The following is an 18970-nucleotide window of genomic DNA, read 5'->3' on the forward strand; positions in this document are numbered from 1 at the left end:
ATAGCCAGTCCAGAGCAATCATCAAACCGGCCACACGTGTTTTCTTTCTTTCATAATAAATTCCACGATAACACACCATAAGGAAACTCCAGTGAAGCCCAGCCCACATGTCACAAAAATAAGTAGGTCAATTTAACAATGCCGACAGCCCAAGACTGAGGTACCATTTGTGGCTGCATTCTTGTGCATGATTTTAGACCATCTTCTTGTATTTCAGGGTCTCAAGAGGATAGCAGCATCCAGATCAAGGTCAGTGTCTCCTCCATGAGCTCAGTTCAGACTGGCTTGTGACTGTTCCTTCCAGAGTCATCAGTTTGGAGCTAAAGCAGCTCTTCAGAAAGACAATGGATTTTCTCAGGCGGGCGGATGGCGGCACAGGAGGGTTGCTAAGCAAATTGCAAATCAAAACATCAGTCTGTACTGGAAGCTTGAGAGCCAAGATGAAAGCCAACCCGGGAGGCACACGTCAGCCCCAGTAAGAAACTTTCCTGTACTGGCCACTGCTTCTCTTTCTCACCAAAAAAGTCCAGGCCACACAAAAGAGCCAGGGTGGGGAGGGGGAGGGGGGAGGGCACCGAAAACCACATGAGCGAACGCACTGCCTCCCATAGTGGCTGTGTTCGCCTGTATAAACCAACCAGAGAAAATAAAAGGGAAATGTATCATCGCCTGCAGCCACAGCTGGGAAAACATCTGTGGGACAGGGGTGGGCCCCTCCACACTCCCCTCCCTGCACTGAGGTCAGCTGTGGCTGTGACCAGGCCAGAGGAGGAGGCCAGCATAACAATACCTGTTTCTCTAGAAACATGTGCGTGTTTGCTGGGTACATAGGGGCTGATCCCGTAGCCCAGATCCTTGGGGGCAGTGTTCACCGCCTGACCACAGATCTCATTCCTGGGCCTTCATTCCCCACCCACGCCCCGCCGCCCCCGGCTCTCCTCCTGGAGCAAGTCCTCATGTGTCACCCCTCCCTCATGTAACAAGCCCTTCACTTTGCTTCCTATGACTAACAAATTAGGTCCACCGGCCGCCTGGCACTGGAGGTTCTATTTACAGCTATCTTTTCAGTTTCCTCTCTGACTAGCCAAACCAGTTCCTCGGGACACCTCGCTCTCTTCTTCCTTCCCCAGTTATCCCTTCCTCTGAAAGACCCTCCCAGCCCTGCTAAGACCCCACCTCAGAGCCTCCTCCCTTGCAGAGAAGCGCTATTTCCATGCATGCCCCTTCTTATGCTGTAGGACATGCGGGGACGAAGGTGTGACTTTCCCCTTCCTTCCGTCACTCAGCAAGGACTCCGGATGCCCACTCTGTGCCAGATGTTGCTCTGAGCACCGGGGAGAATGGCAGCAGCAGCGAGGCAGGAACTCGAAGGAGCACTGCTTCACAAAAGGGGCGTGATCACCTGGGTGGTGCCGCTGGCTGGAGGGCAGACCCATAAGGTAGAAGACATGGGGATCTTAAGGAAGAGCTTCAGAGGCGTGGCAGGTACCAAAGCCGGGCTTAAGTGTGTCACAGGAGGATGTGGGGTGAGTGGAGATAGCAAGGGAGGACGACCTCTTCATGTGAGGTAATGGTAGTGGAGCCGGGGGGGGGGGGGGGGGGGTTGGGGCCAAGAGAAGGCTTATTAACCTGGGATGCGACCTGGGATACGACTGTCTGTCGGTTTAATGATGGAAATCACCTGGCTAGGAAGGGAAGGGGGAAATAGTGGGAACAAAGTGTTTAAAGGGGGGAGGGGACGAGGCGGAAAGATAGAGAACAGGGGCAGGGGGTCAGCGCTGTAACAGAGGGAAGGTGGTGGGCGCCAGCAAACACGTTAAGTGGTGGGGCTTGCGAAAGTTCTCCTCTTAATTCCTTTTATTTTCTCAGTGATATAGGAAGCAAAACACTAGCTGAGAGGGCCAAGGTGTCGAAGGCTCGAGAAGATGTGAAATAGCCATCGCGCGGTGAGGAAGAGCAACCTGGGTAAGAAAGTCCGGTAAGATGACTGACCAGCGTCGAAGACCCCATGTGAAACTGCAACAAGCCGGCGTGGTCGTGGTTTCCCCCAGCCACTCTCAGCAACAAGGGCGCATGCGTGGGGTGGAAGGGGCGTGGCCTCACCCCGGGCTTGCGGGGCGGGGCTGCTCCGCACGCACCCAAGGGAGGAGTGTGTGCAAGAGAGCGGAGAGTGTGTGCAGGAGTGGTCACGGCCACGGGGCGCACCGTAAGCAAGAGAAGGGCGGGGGAGGGGAGGGGAGGGTGGCGGGAAGGTTGCGGGGCCGGGACACTAAGGGCTGGCGGCTGCAGAACCGTCTGGGGTGCGAGGAGGACAGCGGGTCGCAGAGAAGGATGCCTGAAGCTGAACTTGCAGGTGGCATGGTACCTGGTGCCGGGAAGGTCTAGCGGTGTGAAGTGAGGGGAAGGGAGGGCTCGGTCGTGAGGAGGTGAGGCCAGAGAGAGGCCAGAAGCAGGGGCATCATGCTAAGAGGCGTGAGCTCACTGGGGATGGGGACAGGAGTTGTGGTGGGAGAACCCAGGAAGCCAGGAGCCCAGCTCCTCTGTGAATGACAGCGTGGCCCGGAGGAAGGGAGACCTCAATAAGGAGGCGTGTGCGTCCACGAGAGCCGTTTTTCTAGGGGGAGGAGGAGGAACCCTGGCCTGAGAGTGGCAGGGAGCGAGAAGGATGCCTGCCCACCGCCAGCAAGGCTCCGTCTGGGGGAGTGCGTGCAGGTGGCGGCAGTGTTCCAAGAGGCTGGCGGGCGAGGATCTGTTGAGCACAGGTCACAGTTCCAGGAAGATGAAAGCTTCATCCGTCTACAAAAGGCCAATTCCTATTCTATGTTTTAATCCAGAATCCAGAAAACAGACTATAATTCATTTCTCAGGCTTCTCTGATTTTTAAAAAATTGTTGTTGTTGTTGTTGTTGTTGTTTAGGAGAAAACTAGCATTAGAGACGTGACTGGAACACCAGTCCGCTTACCTGGATTAGATGCACCGCAAAGACACAGAGCTGCAGCCTCGCGGGGGGCAAACACCGTGCACAGAGACCCAGGAAACATGAAGCGAGTTCAACTCTGAGCAGACGCATTAACGGTGCTGTGTTATCCGCATCCCCACACACAGTATTTGGGGGCATCTACTGCGACTACTTTGGCCTCTCCTTCCATACGTGTCTGTTAATTAAACATGTCTGCTCCTTCACAGAGGCCCCTCACAACATCGGGGGAAGACAGTCACGCTATTTTTACAAAAAGGCAGAAGACACCTCAAATGACCCTCTTAACCACATTTCATTGATTTGGGAACTGCCTCCTCTAATTTACCAACCGGCCAAAGTCTTTCTATACCTGGAATTCGCTCCGCCCAGCCTTGGTAACAGAAAAGTCTGTGGCTGGGTCAGAACCCGACCTTTCAATCTCAACCACTTCACAGCACAGCATTCCCCAACGGCACTCCAGGAGACCCCGGTGTGCCCTGAGGTGTTATGTGTGCTCCATGAACAGAAGGTCGCACGTGCTTGGGAATCCCTGGGCTAGCTGAGCAGCTGGATTTACCACCCGGCCTGGCAATCTTTTCCATGCTAACCTGAGCGCGCATCTCCAGGGGGTGGGAGCCATGTCTGGACCCCCCTGTCATTTACCTGTGAAATCCTTCTGTTCAGCAGCCTCTCTCTGGGGAAGTTCGCCTTTACAGAATGAACACTTTGCCTGTCCCACACTCCTTTCTGGGGGCCTACTTTGTCCTCCTCAACTCCCCTTTTTGAATGGACGCCATACCTACCGCCTGCCCCAACCCCTGGCAATGGTGGCCCCCTTTCTACCTTCTGCCACTCCCGGTGATACCACAACTGCTGTTCATGCCTCAAGCACCTGAGCCCGGCCCTGATGTTCCTCGTGCTGAGCTTTGCCTGAACCTGAGCAGGGGTGTCACCTGGAGGACAAGTCAAATCTGGGCCTCTCTGGAAGCCTGTGGGGGATGACCTGGGAGCCAGTGCATGAGAGAAACGAATATCTCCTGGGAAAGGGGTAAAGGCCTAAGGGGAGAGACAGGTGTGAGGGCACAGCTGCAGGGCCAGGAGGCAGGGGTGACACCGGGTGGAATGCAGTGTCTGTCACAGGAGCCTCCATGGAAGAATGGAGAACAGAACCAGCACTCCCTCGTCGGGCACTGCTGACAGCCCAAGACGGAGTGGCCAGTGCTGGCTCCATGGCTTGGGCCATTTGACTTCTTCCTTTTGAGGATGACTTAGATATCCTTTGCCATCTTTTCTGGTAAACTGGTCTTCTTCTTTGTGATCTACGGGAGCTCTTTTATATCCAATGATTATCAGTCTTTGACCCTTTTATATATTGCAAATAGTTATACACAGTTTCCTTCCAGGCTGCTGCTCGTTTTTAAACTACCTTTATGGTATCTTTGTATCCCCTGGAGTTTTAAATATTTATGTAATCAGTCTATCAGTCTGACACAGGGTGAAGGCTGAGCAGGGGTCCCTGGGTGCCCCCAACGCTCTGTTTCTAGATCTCACCCTGGTGATATGGGTGAGTTCACTCGGTGAAAATTCATGGAGCTGTACACTTAGGACTCGCTCATTGATATATATTTCTTAAATCTGTCAGGTTTTTTTTTTCTTTTATGACTTCTGAGCGTTACACTTTGTTTAGAAAGCCTTTCACACTATGAAACTGTGCATGCTCCTCCTATAAGTTCTTTTAATACTTTAAAAGTTGAGCTCTTTATATATATTTTTTAATTTTTAATGTTTATTTATTTTTGAGAGACAAAGCATGAGCAGGGAGGGGCAGAGAGAGAGGGGGAGACACAGAATCCCAAGCAGGCTCCAGGCTCCGAGCTGTCAGCCCAGAGCCCGACGCGGGGCTCGAACTCACAAACCATGAGATCGTAACCTGAGCCGAAGTCGGATGCTCAACTGACTGAGCCACCCAGGTGCCCCTCTTTATATTTAACCTTAATGACTTCTGTAATTTCTTTTAAAGTCTGATATACTATAGGGCTCTAACTTAATTAACATCCACATAGGCTTAACAAAACCTAGGAACCCCATAAAGGTAAACCACCAACTGCGTTACTAGGTAACATTGCTTTTGGTAAAAATGACCTTAATCGGCCAATTGCTCCCGGACAGGGAAGAGCCATACATGAATTATACCTGCCGACGAGGACACCAGGCTCAGGGCTTGGGGGAAGCCTGGAATCTATACCTGTCGGGGTTTTATAAAGGATATGGCTCCTACAGGGTGCAAGGCTTAATGATGGGAGGAGCTAGGGACCTGATGGATGGCTGTGTGAAGCAGTCACCTGCAGGAGCTCCCGGAGAGACCACTCACTGCCCAGGAGAGGGAGAGCCAGCGCTGTCCTGCGGGCAAGCCGAGGTTTCTGCCCTCCTCCTTTCAGACTAGAAAATCCAAGGGGAACCCGATCTGAATATCTGGCTGAATAAACGAAGAGCCCCACGGGGCACAGCACTGGTTGATGACACCAACCAACACCATTCGTTGAATACCCACCTTTCCCCTGGCTGATTAAATCATCACCTAAGTTACAATAAACTAATCTATTTACATAAGACTGTGAGCCCTCTCTTCTATTCTATTGATTTTTGTCCATTATACTGTTCTTCTGGTTTTGTGGTGTGCTTTACTATCTGGGAGATCAAATCCGTCCTCACTGATCTTTTTCAAAATCTTCTTGGCTATTTTTGTCATTCCTTCATCATTTAGCAGTGTTTCTGGGGCTGCTCCGCACACCAGATAGGGCTGAGAAGACAGTACCGAACAACACACGATGCCCTTTGTAGGGGTTTCCCGGGGCTGCTAGAACAAAGTAGCACAAACTGGGGCACTTAAAATAACTGCAATTTATGCTCTCACGGTTTTAGGGGCCAGAAGTCCAAGATCAGGTATTGGCAGGACCCTGCTCCCTCTGAAGCCTCTAGAGGAGGCTCATTCCTCGGTTCTTCTGGCTCCTGGAGGCTCTGGGTGGTCCTAGGCTGGTGGCCAAGATGTCACTCCAATCTCTGCCTCCGTCGCATGACTGTCTCCCCTCTGTGTATGTCTGTTTCTGTGTCTCCTTTTTTTATAAAGACACCAATCCTACTGGATTAAGGGCCCACCCTATGCCGGCATGACTTCACCTGAATTTACATCTTAATTATGGCTGCAAAGACCTGATTTCCAGGTAAGGTCACATTCAGTTACCGTGGGTTAGGACTTGAACATTATCTTTTTGGGGGACACAACGCAACCCGCACCACCCTGCTCCCATAGAGCCTGCACTCTCATGGTGAACAACGTCATGCAATGTATGCAAAAGCAAACACAGAAGTTGCTTTTGGTGACCAGTGGTAGGAAGACAAGAAAGCAGGTGACAGAACGGAGACAACGGGGGCGTGGGGAGCGTGGAGTGCACAGGTTAGTTGCGCGAGGGTGGCCAGGAAAGTCTTGCCCAAATCATCGAGTTAGCCCTGAATGAGGAGGCCGCAGCCGAGCAGAGGTCTGGGGGGAGAGCAGTGCAGGCAGAAGGCACAGCAAATACAAAGATGAGGCAGGAGCCAGTCAGGGCTGCTCAAGTGGCGTAAGCTCGGGAAATGGCAAGAGAGGAGACTGGAGAAGGAGCCAGGGCAGAGGACGTAGGCGGTGCAGGCTTGAGCAGGCCCCTGCATGGGGGCTGGGGAAGCCTTGGGAGTGGTGGCTGGAACACTAGTTAGAGGCCAGTCCAAGTGACTGGACTAGTGCTGTACCTACGCAGTGGGGCGCTGGTGGCATCCAGGTATATATGCAGGTAGAGAAGTCTGGACTTGCCAGGGGATTGGGTGGAGTGGAGGAAAACAGTAGGACCAGGATGATTCAGTCGTTTTTGTCCTGAGTCTCTGCCCCACCCATATGGTGCTGCCATTTAGTTTAAGTGTGTGTGTGTGGGGGGGTAAGGGGGGTCCCAGACATACTCCAGTCGGCCCGTTATGTTTTATATCACACTGCTATTGGAATTTCATTGGATTTTACTCATAGATACTTGCATTTATAGATTAGCCGGAGAACAACATCTTCACATTGTCAGTGTTCCTATCAAAGAATACAGTATACCTTTCCAATTATTTGATGCTTTAGTGAAGTTTTGTAGTCTTCTCCTTTTAGACCTCACATATTTTATTATGTTTATTCTCGGAAACTGTTGTCGCTGGGGGTAGAATCTTTTTTTTTTTTTCCTATTTGATACTCTAATTTCTAATTGACTAATCATGGTGTCTTGGAAAGTCATCAATTTTTCTCTGCTGAGCTTGAAAAGCAGCCAGCTTATTAATTCTCTACGTCTCACAATCCGCCACGTACCTGTCACCCGGCTCCAAGAGTTATCAGCATTTCTCCAGGCTCATTTCACTTGCTTCCTCCCCCCCAGTGTGTGTGTGTGTGTGTGTGTGTGTGTGTGTGTGTGTGTGTGTGCACACGCGCGCGCGCGCGCGTACATATGTGTCCATCCATCTGCTTCCCACAGTATTGCCAAACAAATACCAGACCTGATATCGTTTCACTGCCAGATACTTCAGGATGTGTCTCCTGGCTGTTCTAGGTGCACAGTCTTATCACCTGCACCCAAAAGGGTTAACAGTGCTCAGGAGGGGAGCACACACACGCCACAGGGCTGAGGCTTCTCCTAGAAAGCCCAGGGGGAAGCCAGTGAGTGAGCTAACCGGAGTCACAAAGTTCAACCTGTAAACTTTTCTTGCAGGATCACACGCCCAGTCTTCGATCTGGGTCTATTTTCTCTTTGAAGACAAAATTCTTTTTTTTTAAAAAAACGTTTATTTATTTTTGAGACAGAGAGAGACAGAGCATGAACGGGGGAGGGGCAGAGAGAGAGAGGGAGACACAGAATCGGAAACGGGCTCCAGGCTCCGAGCTGTCAGCACAGAGCCCGACGCGGGGCTTGAACTCACGAACCGCGCGATCATGACCTGAGACAAAGTCGAACGCTTAACCGACCGAGCCACCCAGGCGCCCCTGAAGACAAAATTCTAATAAGCTCTCAGCTACATAAATTTCCTGACAGCAAACGAAACCAGAAACCTGAGGCCGAGAGCGCTGAAGTCGGACACACACCTGAAACCCCCCAAGTCTGGAGCCATCGGTCTGCAGGCAATGGCATGTCATGACAATTCCTCACTTCGCCTGTGTGATCTTATGTGACGCGCGCCCCTCTGTTGCAGGGGTAAGCTACAAATTCCAGTTCCACAGTGGAATTCAAATTTTATCACTGCCATAAAAGTTCGAAAAAGGCCTTTATAGAACTACCTTCTCCAAGGCGGCCTACGGCCCACACGGTACCTTTCTGTGAATTAGAGAAAAGTGCCCCCTCTAGACAGATCAGCTTGGAAAGCAAGGGAGGAAATGGAGGGCAGTACTGGCTCCCTCTTCCGCTCTGCCCCACGGCTCCTCCCTTCCAGAGCCACAGGCCCCTCCCCTCTTGAGCCACAGGCCCCTCCCCTCCTGAGCCACAGGCTCCTCCCCTCTGCTCCAAGGCTGTTGCTCCCCTCTCCCCTCCTGGTGGTCTGCGGAAAAGGTAAGCAGATACCACTATGTTGGACCTTGTCACGAGGGCCTGGCTCAGGCCCGGGCTGGTGGCAAGTTATTTCCGGCCCAAGTTTTCCAATATTCCTTTCTTTACCCACAGCATTTAAATAAAAACAAGCCCATTATTGAAGTAGGCCGTGATGCGAGTGTCACAGTTCTGTTGAACCAGAGCACATCGATCGGACTGCATTCTATCAGTCACTCTTTCTGCCAGCGGGATCCAGCTTGGCTCCGGACCTCAGTTCTGCTTAATCGCGAAGCAGGAGCCACAGAAAACGGTCTCCTCTCCTTAAAGAGTTTCTCCAACATACAGGATTTATCAGCCATGAATAATTTTCATGGTGAAGCTTAAGTTCTGCAACACACAGTCAGTGAAGCAGCTGAAACTAGATCACACATTCCCAGGCACACAAACTCCCCCTCCAGAGCAGCCTGTTAAAAAACAAAGCTATGTTTATGTTGAAGGACAGGATTTTCAGAACGTTAATGGAAATTAATAAGGACCAACTAAAGGAGCTATTTACTTTAGCACACTTTATGCTATTTTAATAAATACCTTACTCTGTGGCCCTAATTTAAGCTAAATTGTTCCTGCTTTTTAAATTTTTTCTGCTGGTTATCGGAAAAGGGCAGAATCAAGGAGAGATCATCTCATGCATTTTAATTAATTCATAAGTCTCTAATACAAAATGTATAGCAGACATTCTTAGTTCAGACTTGGATCAGAGCCACCTTAGATTTTACCTGGCCAGATAATTTCTCCTAAGATTCAAATGTGGATTAACTCAATTCCCTCAGATAAGGAGCCAGGGCTAGATAGAATTCAGGTCTTCCCTCTCCTACCAGTAGGCCTCACCAGAACATTCTAGAGTCAGACCCAAGGAAAGGGAAGTAGTTTGCTTTTTCTGAGTAGAGACTACTACCACCAATGAGTAATAAGTCAATACAAGTTGAATACAAAAAGGCAGCTAGTCAGTAGAGAGAAGAAACTGTACATCATGCACTGTTCACCTTAAATCGCCCATTTTCCAAGATCTTGATGGGTGTCCGGGCCACCCGAGTCCTATGCCGGGTCCGAGCATCAGATGTTAACTCCCTGCCCTCTCCCCGCCCCACAGCCCCCAATCCCACATCAATTCCAAAACTAGGAGTGTTTTCGGTGGCCCAGTTCTGCTTCGGACCTCACACTGCTTTAAAGAACAAAGGAACATCCCTCTTCATTTCTTAGCACCTGGTTTGCCCTCAGCATCTCCTCAGATCTTGTCAGGGGGCAGCAATGGCAGAAGATGACTGCTGGGGCACCTGAGTGGGCTCAGTGGGTTGAGCGTCTGGCTCCTGCTCAGGTCATGATCTCGTGGTCTGTGAGTTCGAGCCCCGTGTCGGACTCTGTGCTGACAGCTCGGAGCCTGGAGCCTGCTTCGGATTCTGTGTCTCCCTCTCTCTCTGCCCCTCCCCCATTCATGCTCTGGCTCTGTCTTTCTCTCTCTCTCTCTCAAAAATAAACATTAAAAAAAATTAAAAAAAAAAAAAAAAGATGAGGCCTGTTCTGGGGGAGTGGACAAATGCAGCACAGCAGCTTGTGGTCAGGGGCTCCAGGAGGTCAGGGAGGGTCAGCTCCATCAGGCTCGGCCTCAGAGAAGGGAGGAGGTGAGGCAGAAACACACAGAGATGCGGGAACAGAATTAAATACTAGCTCCCATGACACTACAAAAGGCTCTCCAGGAGAGTTCCTTATCCTCCAAAAACTGCTGTAAGATTAAGCTCAGACTTTTGCATTCATACTTTGGAACTGCTCCCAGGAATTGGTTCTCCAGAAGGAGCTACCCTGCCTGCCCTCCTTCGCTACTATGCTCCAGGTGAACCCTCCCGCCTGGAGCCATTTTCTGAACCCGGAAGCTTTACAAGCAAATGGCAACCCTCCAGCTTCGTATGTCATGAGTGCAGACTGCCACCGCCCCAGGACCTGGCCAGAGGCATCCGGCTGTCCCGGACAGGCCCTTTGCCAAGCGCTGTGTCCACGACAGTCGCCCAGTGCCCACCTTGGGTGCAAACCACAATTCTGTCCACCCAGTCGGCACAGCGCCCGAGTTCTCCAAGACAAGCAAAGGTAGGGCAGGAAGATACATTCACTCCCTCAGGCATTTCCCCCCCACTCCAAATTGAGGGGCTCTTCAGGAAGACACCAGTCCAACATGTTATCTGTTTGATGGTCCTCACACTCGGAAGCATGTCCTGGGGGAGCCTGGACATGCTTAGAAGCCTCCAGGCTAAGAAACCTAGGACTTTCTTCAGAGCTTCGAGTCCTAATCAGGCTCTGTTCTAGGTGCTGGGGACATCCATATGGAAGGATACCAGGCGCAAGCCTCAGCCCTGCTGGAAGGCAGGACTGAAGCCCACACACTTCTCTTGAAGATGTCCCCCTTTGTGAGATCCCATGCACCTCTCAGTGGGTAGCTGCTTCCCCAAGCCTGGACACTCCTGTTTATGCAAGCATCGGACAAAGCTCCAGTCACGACGGGGATGCTGTACTGATGCTTACACTCACCAGCACCCCTGATCTCCACCGACCACACGTCTGTTTTGAAACCCAAAATAAGCACAGAGACGATGGGACACAGCTAGTCTTTTTCATACACACATTGAATCTTCTTTTTTTTCTAGGGAGGAGATTTTTACTAAACACGCTGTTCTCTAGAGCCTCCGGGGCATTGTTCAAATCATGGCTCCACCACTAACTAGAGGTAGAACCTCATACGAGTTCTTATGCTTGTCTGTGCCTCACTTTCTCCAAGTGTTAAATGGAATCTATTTCGTACCTGCCTCATTGTGAGGATTAAATAAATCAATACATGTCAACCCCTTAGAATAGCACCTGGTACACAGTAAGTGCTCCATAAATGTTAGCTATTTTTTTAATGTTTATTTATTTTTTGAGGGGGGGGTGGAGAGCAGAGAGAGAGGGAAACACAGAATCCAAAGTAGGCTCCAGGCTCCGTGCTATCGGCACAGAGCCCGATGCAGGGTTTGAGCTCACAAACCACGAGATCATGATCTGAGCTGAAGTTGGACGCTCAACCGACTGAACCACCCAGGCGCCCTAAATGTTAGCTATTTTTTTCCATAAATATTAGCTATTATTATCAAGTTGGACCAAAGTTTATATTGTCAGCTAAAAATTCAAAGCAGCTTGCAATGAACATCCTTAAAGCAAAATGGGCTCATGATGTATGAGTATATTCCGAAATAAATATCTGTCCATTGATACCACGATAGTATCTACCCTTGATACTAGATCAAGGTCATACATATTTCTTACGGTTTTCATTAAATTGTCCTCAAAAATGACTCACATTCACATACCAGTACCCCAGGGCTCCTTCCAGCATTCCTTAGAAACAGAAAGTGCCCATAACTGGGCTCTTTTGTGTTGACCTTGAAGGTAGACCCTGGCGTGCCCACTGACAGCCCCTTATCTAACAGTGTATGGACGACACCTACCCGTGCATGGACAATGTCTACCAGAGCGCAGATGACACCTACCCGTGTGGGGACGACACCTACCAGTGTGTGCACAACATCCACCAGTGTGGACAACAGAAGCACCAGCCACTGCAAAAGCCGCCTGGAAATGCTAGTGCAGCTCGGGGGGGCTTTGCTTGCAAACCCTCAGCTTGGTCAGGTGCAGACACCCTCGCAAGCTGGATCGGATTTTCTCCTTGAGGTGAGCTGGCCACCACACCACCTAGCCCTGCCTGGAAATGCTTAGGGACTCCCCTCCCCCCCTCATCTTATTCCCAAGTCTGAGCCTGGGGCAGTTCCCCAAGGTGTTAAGGACACTTCAAGTGGTGGTGGGGGGGGGGACAAAAAACCCAACAACAACAGAACATATTCCTCATCGCAGGTGGAAAGGCTGACCCAGTCCCACAATAGAAGCTGAGCGGCCAAAAATCACGCAGTGGGACCTGGGTACCCAAGGAACATCCCAGAAGTGATACCCAGACTTACACAGATACCCAGAACACTTGCCAGAGTTCTGTTTAACAAAATATGTTCGGGGCGCCTGGGTGGCGCAGTCGGTTGAGCATCCGACTTCAGCCAGGTCACTATCTCGCGGTCCGTGAGTTCAAGCCCTGCGTCAGGCTCTGAGCTGATGGCTCAGAGCCTGGAGCCTGTTTCCGATTCTTTGTCTCCCTCTCTTTCTGCCCCTCCCCCATTCATGCTCTGTCTCTCTCTGTCCCAAAAAAAATAAATAAACGTTGAAAAAAAAAATTTTTTTTTAAATAAAAAAAACAAAAAACAAAATATGTTCTACCCTCTTAGCTTGAGAAGTTCACCCCTGTTGCTAACTGGAAGATCAGGTCCAGCATGTAGCCAGTGGGGGCAGGTGCCCCTAGCCTGAGCCCCTTCTCTTTCCACTGACACCGTCCCCACTCGTGCTTCTGGGCTTCATACCCCTCCGCCAGGGGCCTCATGCACACACCTGAGGACACCCAGCCAGGGTGGCATGTGTCCACCTCCACCCCTCCGGGCACCCCTGCTACACTCCCTTCGTTGGGGTCTGGAGTGGACACGTGCACTGTGCAGTCTGTCACCGACCCCGGGAAAAGACACGAGCATGTTGGAAACAGACTGGGCACCACCTGGGTAGGAGCCTCCAGAGTCCTGTGTATCTGGACTGAGGTCCAGGGAGGCGGGCGCAAATGGCCCGACTCCTCGTTTCAATGAGAGGCACAGGGCAAGCCCCCGAAGGTGTCCCTGTGAGCCCATCAGTGCCATCCCAGGGTGGGGACACTCTGCTCTTCCAGCTGATGGTTTACTCTTCCCATGGGATCACTTTGGTTTTTCAAAATCTATCCTGGCCAGAGTCTCAGAATCAATTCACACCACCATCTCTGTTCTTGCCCACATCTCAATCCGTCCCGCAAACTTTGAACTTACGCAGATACACACGGATGCAAGTCAAGAAAAAAGAAAAGCCAAGCCAAATAAATTAAAATCTTATTTGAAATCGAATCAATAAAATGTTAGGAGATTCATTTTTCATAAAAAATACAGGGACGTGTGACACAGAACTGAAATATACTGACATATCAATGCTGGGTGATAGGTACAGGGGATTCATTTTTCCTTCTACATTTGTTCATTTCAAATGTTTGCAATTAAAGGTTAAGGGAGGGACGCCTGGGTGGCTCAGTTAGTTAAGCATCTGACTTCGGCACAGGTCGTGATCTCGAGGTTCGTGAGTTTGAGCCCCACGTCGGGCTCTGGGCTAACAGCTCGGAGCCTGGAGCCTGCTTGAGATTCTGTGTCTCCCTCTTTCTGCCCCTACCCCACTTGTGCTCCGTCTCTCTCTCTCTCTCTCTCTCAAAAAATAAACATTTAAAAAAATTTTTTTTAATTTTTTTTTTTTAACGTTTATTTATTTTTGAGACAGGGAGAGACAGAGCATGAACGGGGGAGGGTCCGAGAGAGAGGGAGAAAGAGAATCTGAAACAGGCTCCAGGCTCTGAGCTGTCAGCACAGAGCCCGATGTGGGGCTCGAACTCACGGACTGCGAGATCATGACCTGAGCCGAAGTCGGCCACTTAACCGACTGAGCCACCTAGGCGCCCCTAAAAAAATTTTTTTTTTTAAGAAAAAGGTCAAGGGAAATGTTTTTGAGCCACATGGCCCTGAAAGGGAGGCTGGCAAGATCTGAAATCACATTCCTACGGGTGAGTTATGAAAACGACAGGTAGAAGTACACACTAACCCAGTTTGTGTATTTGTAAATGTTATGCTGACCAGACCTACCAGTAGGAAAAAAGACCCGGGCATGAGCCTTGGAGGCCAACAGGCCATGTAGCCCAGCGGGGGTGGGGAGGGGGGGTGGGGGCGCTTCCCAAGTTAGGAGCCTGGGGCCCCCCATCGGGTCCTACCTGCACTTCAGTCTTTACCCCAGAGTGCTGATGATATGGCCACTTACTGATTCTCTCAAGTGCTCTTAAGCAGGTCAGACTCTAAGGCACTGACCTATAATCCCAAGCCACAAAGCCAGGGAAAGTGGGCAAGGCAACAGTTCAGAAGAAGCCTCGCCATTTCACCAATTCAAACAAAGCAGGATATTGTGGCCTCTATATAAACACAGCAGCTGGGAAAACTCAGGCCTGGTGTTTACACAGAAACTTTTCCCCCAGAAGCTCAAAGTAATTTAGGGACACTTACTAATTAACTTAATTAAGTCTCCCAGGCCTCCTTCCTACCCCCATCCCTGCTGCTGACTGTTCAACAGCAGGCGTGGCTGGGGGGGGGGGGGAGACCCAGTCCCACTGGCTCACAAACACATGTGTAAACACACAGACACTCGCAGGCCACCCTTCCTAGGGGCTGTTTGGAGAACACTGACCTTTGGAGTATCAGTGCTCATTCTGAAAACAAAACCTATGAACAATAGCCACACTTCCCTTTGTGTGGTCCACACTAAGTCTAACAGAGACCAAGGGAAAGACAGCAACTACCTTTTGTCCCAATGTGCCAACAAGAGAACATCTGCATGCTAACTCTGGATCGCGGACCACAGGGAATTGTTACGTGCTATGGCTTTTCACCTATACTTGAGAAGCCCCCCACTACTAAATCAGCTCACCAAGAAAACTTAGTAACAACTTTAAAAATTGGTGCCAATACTTTTAGGTTTTCTGCTTCCATTTAGCTTTTCTGCTTCCGAATTCCTGTTCCCACTGATCTACATTTAAGATAGATTCTCAACCTAACTCTTTTAGAAGCAGGAATTTAGAAGTATTCCCTCAGCACCCTTCCTGCTAGCAGGCTAGATGGCCTGGCGTGGGGACCGTCTGCAGAATCACAGTGGAAGAGAAGGACTTTGCCCAGCAACAGACCAACCAAAGATCATCAGCTTTTTTCCTAAACTCTCGGCCCAGTTCAAGCCCCTGAGCAGTGCCTGGAAATGCTAAGCAGTTGTGAGCCCCTACCCGGTGGTGAAACGCCTTTTCAAGTGTGGGTCCTCATGGTATAAAAAGTGCCTTGAAGAGCTGTGGGATCTCCAGTTGCTCCCTATAAAAGCGGCATGCCTCTGCCACAGGGCTGGGCAGAATTTAGGAACTCTCACTGGCTGGGGAGAAACCACCACCCACATGCTAATAAACCGTTCGCTTAGATCTTCCTGGCCTCAGATTCCTCCCTGGGGAGACCCATCACAGGAAATCACAGCTGAATTCAGAGGAAGCTGCCCACAACCTTGAACCTCCTAGAAAGGGCAACCGGTCAGGATTCCAACACCAGCTATGCCGGCTTCCGCAGATGCACGGTCCCACGCAAAAGCAGACATTGAAAGCTTCTGGGGAAAAAATGAAAGTACTCTCTTCCTCCTCAAGGAAAGGAAAGCACAAAAGCTAGCCCTTTGAAATCCAGATGGGAATTTCAAGTTCAGAACCATTCTATCAAATTGTGGCGCGTTTAGGATACTTGAAAAGTTTGAAACAACAACTTTCTAGTAACAGAAGGCTATCAGAATCCTCCTCTGGACGAGCAATACCACCAAGCACTACAGCTGCTTTTTAAAAATAGTTTCACTTAGCGTCTGACTTGGGTTGAGGTCATGATCTCACGGTCCGCGAGTTCAAGCCCCGCGTCGGGCTCTGTGCTGACAGCTTGGAGCTTGGAGCTTGGAGCCTGGAGCCTGCTTCGGATTGATTCTGTCTCCCTCTCTCTCTGCCCCTCCCCGTTCGCACTCTGTCTCTCTCTTCAAAATAAAGAAACATTAAAAAAATTTAAAAATAATAAAAATAGTTTCACTTAAGAAAAACAGACTTTACAAATTAAGTACTCAACCCAAGTTCTACTGAAAAATGAGTGCTAGGTTAAGTGACAAACGTGGACTACACAGGAGTTCAGGACATGCCAGTTCCTTTCATTACATCCTCTGTACTAGAATCCAGCATACTGTAATCCCAAAAGTAATGTACATGCATCACAGCCCAAACTTCATTTCCAAATGGAAAATATGCATTATACTACTTTCATTAATCATTTTTAAAGCCTTCGCTTTTGAAAAAAAATAAAGCCTTTTTGTCCAAGTGGCTTCAAAGGAACTCTTAAATAGTCATGAACCTTGCTTAACGCTGCTGTAATCCAACTGAAGGACGTTTCAATCTTTTTGATGAAGTAGGATTTTTGCACCATGAAATTAATCTCTCAGCTCTGATAAATGTGGTATGAAGCAGACATCTGAAATGGAATGGAAATTTCTGCGGTTTTTCTTTCCAAGACCTCAGCAAATGACCAAACTTGGATTGAGGGGGGGGGGGGGGGGACAGAGCGCAAACTGGAATAATCTGATAATAATTTCACCGACGATTCGATGCACACTATGACACTGACAATACTGGAGACATTGTTTCAGTAACCAAGTGACTGAAAACAAGCCAGATGACTATAGGCTAATGACATGCTGAGGGAAACTGAGATAGAAGAGATGATTCTTCCAAGCCTTATCTCCTAACTGAAGGTTGCATGCATACAATGCAGGGAAAAAAGACTAGACACATTGATAAAGTGTTTGTTCTACCTGTGAGTGTACTAGTTGTCCACAACCTGGACAGTGACCTTCCTCTGAGCTGCGTTGAGCTACCAACAAGGTAATATGGTCCAGCTGGACACCAACAGGAAGGCTACTCTCCAGTGTTCATAAAGTTCTAAGTCCTACCTGGCTTGGCTTGCTTTGGCCATCCTCATGAAGTTGGCCACCAAACAAGAGACGGGGTGGCTGGTGATACCCGGAAACCATGCGCTGTATTACGTTATAAACACAGCCACATAGGACTCAGGTAGAGGTGTGTCACCTCAGGCAAGCAAGTTTCATAGCCTCTTCAGGCCTCAGTTTACTCATCTACAATCTGGGGATAATAGTAGCTCTTTTGTGGAATTGTGAAAGTTAACATGAGATCATCACTAAAGCCCTTGGCACAGTGCCGGTCTCAAGACTTCCTGAAGCACAGACATGAAATACACTGGCTGGGCACCCAACTTCAAACACATCCAGCACAGAGGTCGAGTCACCAAGCAGTACATTTGCTTCCAAGTTCTTTCTCTACTTTGCAGAACTGACGCTTCTAGGCCAAGTATTTACGTAGGGCAGAGGTGCCATCAGAGAGGGGTTTCTCCGGCGTCCGTGTTCCAGCGCTTGCGTCCCCATCCCCTCCGGGAGTGAAGCTAGCCCACGCACACCAACGGGCACTCACGGATTTCATCAACAGGTGCAAAAGAAAACGAGCGCCAGGCACAGGGGCGGGGCGGCTTCTAAATCAATCCCCTGGGATCTCTCTGAATCTGTAACGTGTCCCGGCGGAGCGCGGGGCATAAAAGGCCACAACCGGCTCTCCAAGAACGCGACCATCAGGCGGGCGCGGTGAGGGCAGACCCCCAGGAGGTGCTGCGGGCCACCGCGTCCCGGGCCCCGCCAGAGGGGCACTCGGGCGTCCCCGGCGTCGCCTCATTCCAACAAGGGCGCCCCCCAGCCTTCGCGCAGCTCCCTCCCTCCCAACCCCGCACCCCGGCTGTCTCCACGCCTCCCGGCCATGGTCACCTCGGGGAAGGGAGGTGCCCGTTTCTCGAAGTCTCGGCACGGCAGGCGCCCTCGCCTCGGGCGCCGCTCCCCGGGGGCGCCGTGGGGTCGCACTCACCGAGCGTGGCCACGGTGCCGGCCTCGAAGAGCAGGCAGTCCCCGCGGCCTCGCGCCTCCAGCAGGACGCTGCTCTCCCCCGCGGGGTCCAGCCGCCCGAGCAGCCGCAGCCCCTTGCTCAGCGCCATGGGCGCCGGGGCGCGTCCGGCCCGAGGGCGCGCAGCCCGTCTCCGCTCCCCGCGCTCCCGCAAGTGCCGGGAGTTTCACTTTGCGCCGGCTCCCGGCCCCGCGCAGGCTCCTCCCCGGCCTCCTCCCAGGCCTTCTCTCCCGCCCCCTTTCCCCTCTCCGCCCTCGCCGCGCCGCCCGGGGCAGGTGAGGGCGCCCGGCCGCCTGGCCGCCTGCGGCTCCCGCTCCGCCGGGGCGCCGCGCTCCCCCCAGCGGCGAGGCAGCTGCGGGGCGGCCGGGCGGGCCTGGCGGCGGCTCCCCGTGCCCCCGGGACTCGCTCTGGGGGTTGATCCCGGGGCCGGGGCCCGAGGGGACGTCCTCCCTGCGGTGGGCGGCGGCCGAAGAGGAAGATTCCACACGTTCCTGGGCGCGCGGGAGGACGCGGGGCGCCCCGGGGAGCCTGAAAACGCCGCTGGACGCCGCGGCCTTCTGTGGGCAGCACGGGGCCTGGCCCGCGGGGCTGCGACGCTAGAGTCCGGGGCGGAGGCCGGCCCTCGCCAGGCCCAGCCCGAGAGACCCTGGGCCGGTCACTTCAGAGCTAGGTGCCTCCGCTGC

General features: G+C 51.4%; 1 protein-coding gene and 1 long non-coding RNA gene across 5 annotated transcripts in view; one reads left to right on the forward strand and one right to left on the reverse strand.

Moving 5' to 3' along the window:
- Positions 1–18484, reverse strand: part of SYNJ2 (synaptojanin 2) — a 105086-nt gene extending 86602 nt beyond the window's left edge. For 2 of the 4 annotated variants that reach the window (XM_027056550.2, XM_053222033.1), the window contains exon 1: positions 18252–18484. In XM_027056550.2, coding sequence (XP_026912351.2) covers positions 18252–18378 — 127 coding nt within the window. In that variant the 5' untranslated portion in view covers positions 18379–18484. The remainder of the gene's footprint in view (positions 1–18251) is intronic. The other 2 variants (XM_053222032.1, XM_053222034.1) reach the window with 1 other exon arrangement.
- LOC113598608 (uncharacterized) lies at positions 214–2211 on the forward strand. The gene is made up of 3 exons (XR_003419224.2): positions 214–249; positions 1287–1485; positions 1870–2211. It is a non-coding gene; the product is annotated as an uncharacterized LOC113598608 (long non-coding RNA).
- Positions 18485–18970: the final 486 nt, after the last annotated feature.

The sequence above is a fragment of the Acinonyx jubatus genome, chromosome B2 (genome assembly GCF_027475565.1).
Source record: "Acinonyx jubatus isolate Ajub_Pintada_27869175 chromosome B2, VMU_Ajub_asm_v1.0, whole genome shotgun sequence".
Lineage (NCBI taxonomy): Eukaryota > Metazoa > Chordata > Mammalia > Carnivora > Felidae > Acinonyx > Acinonyx jubatus.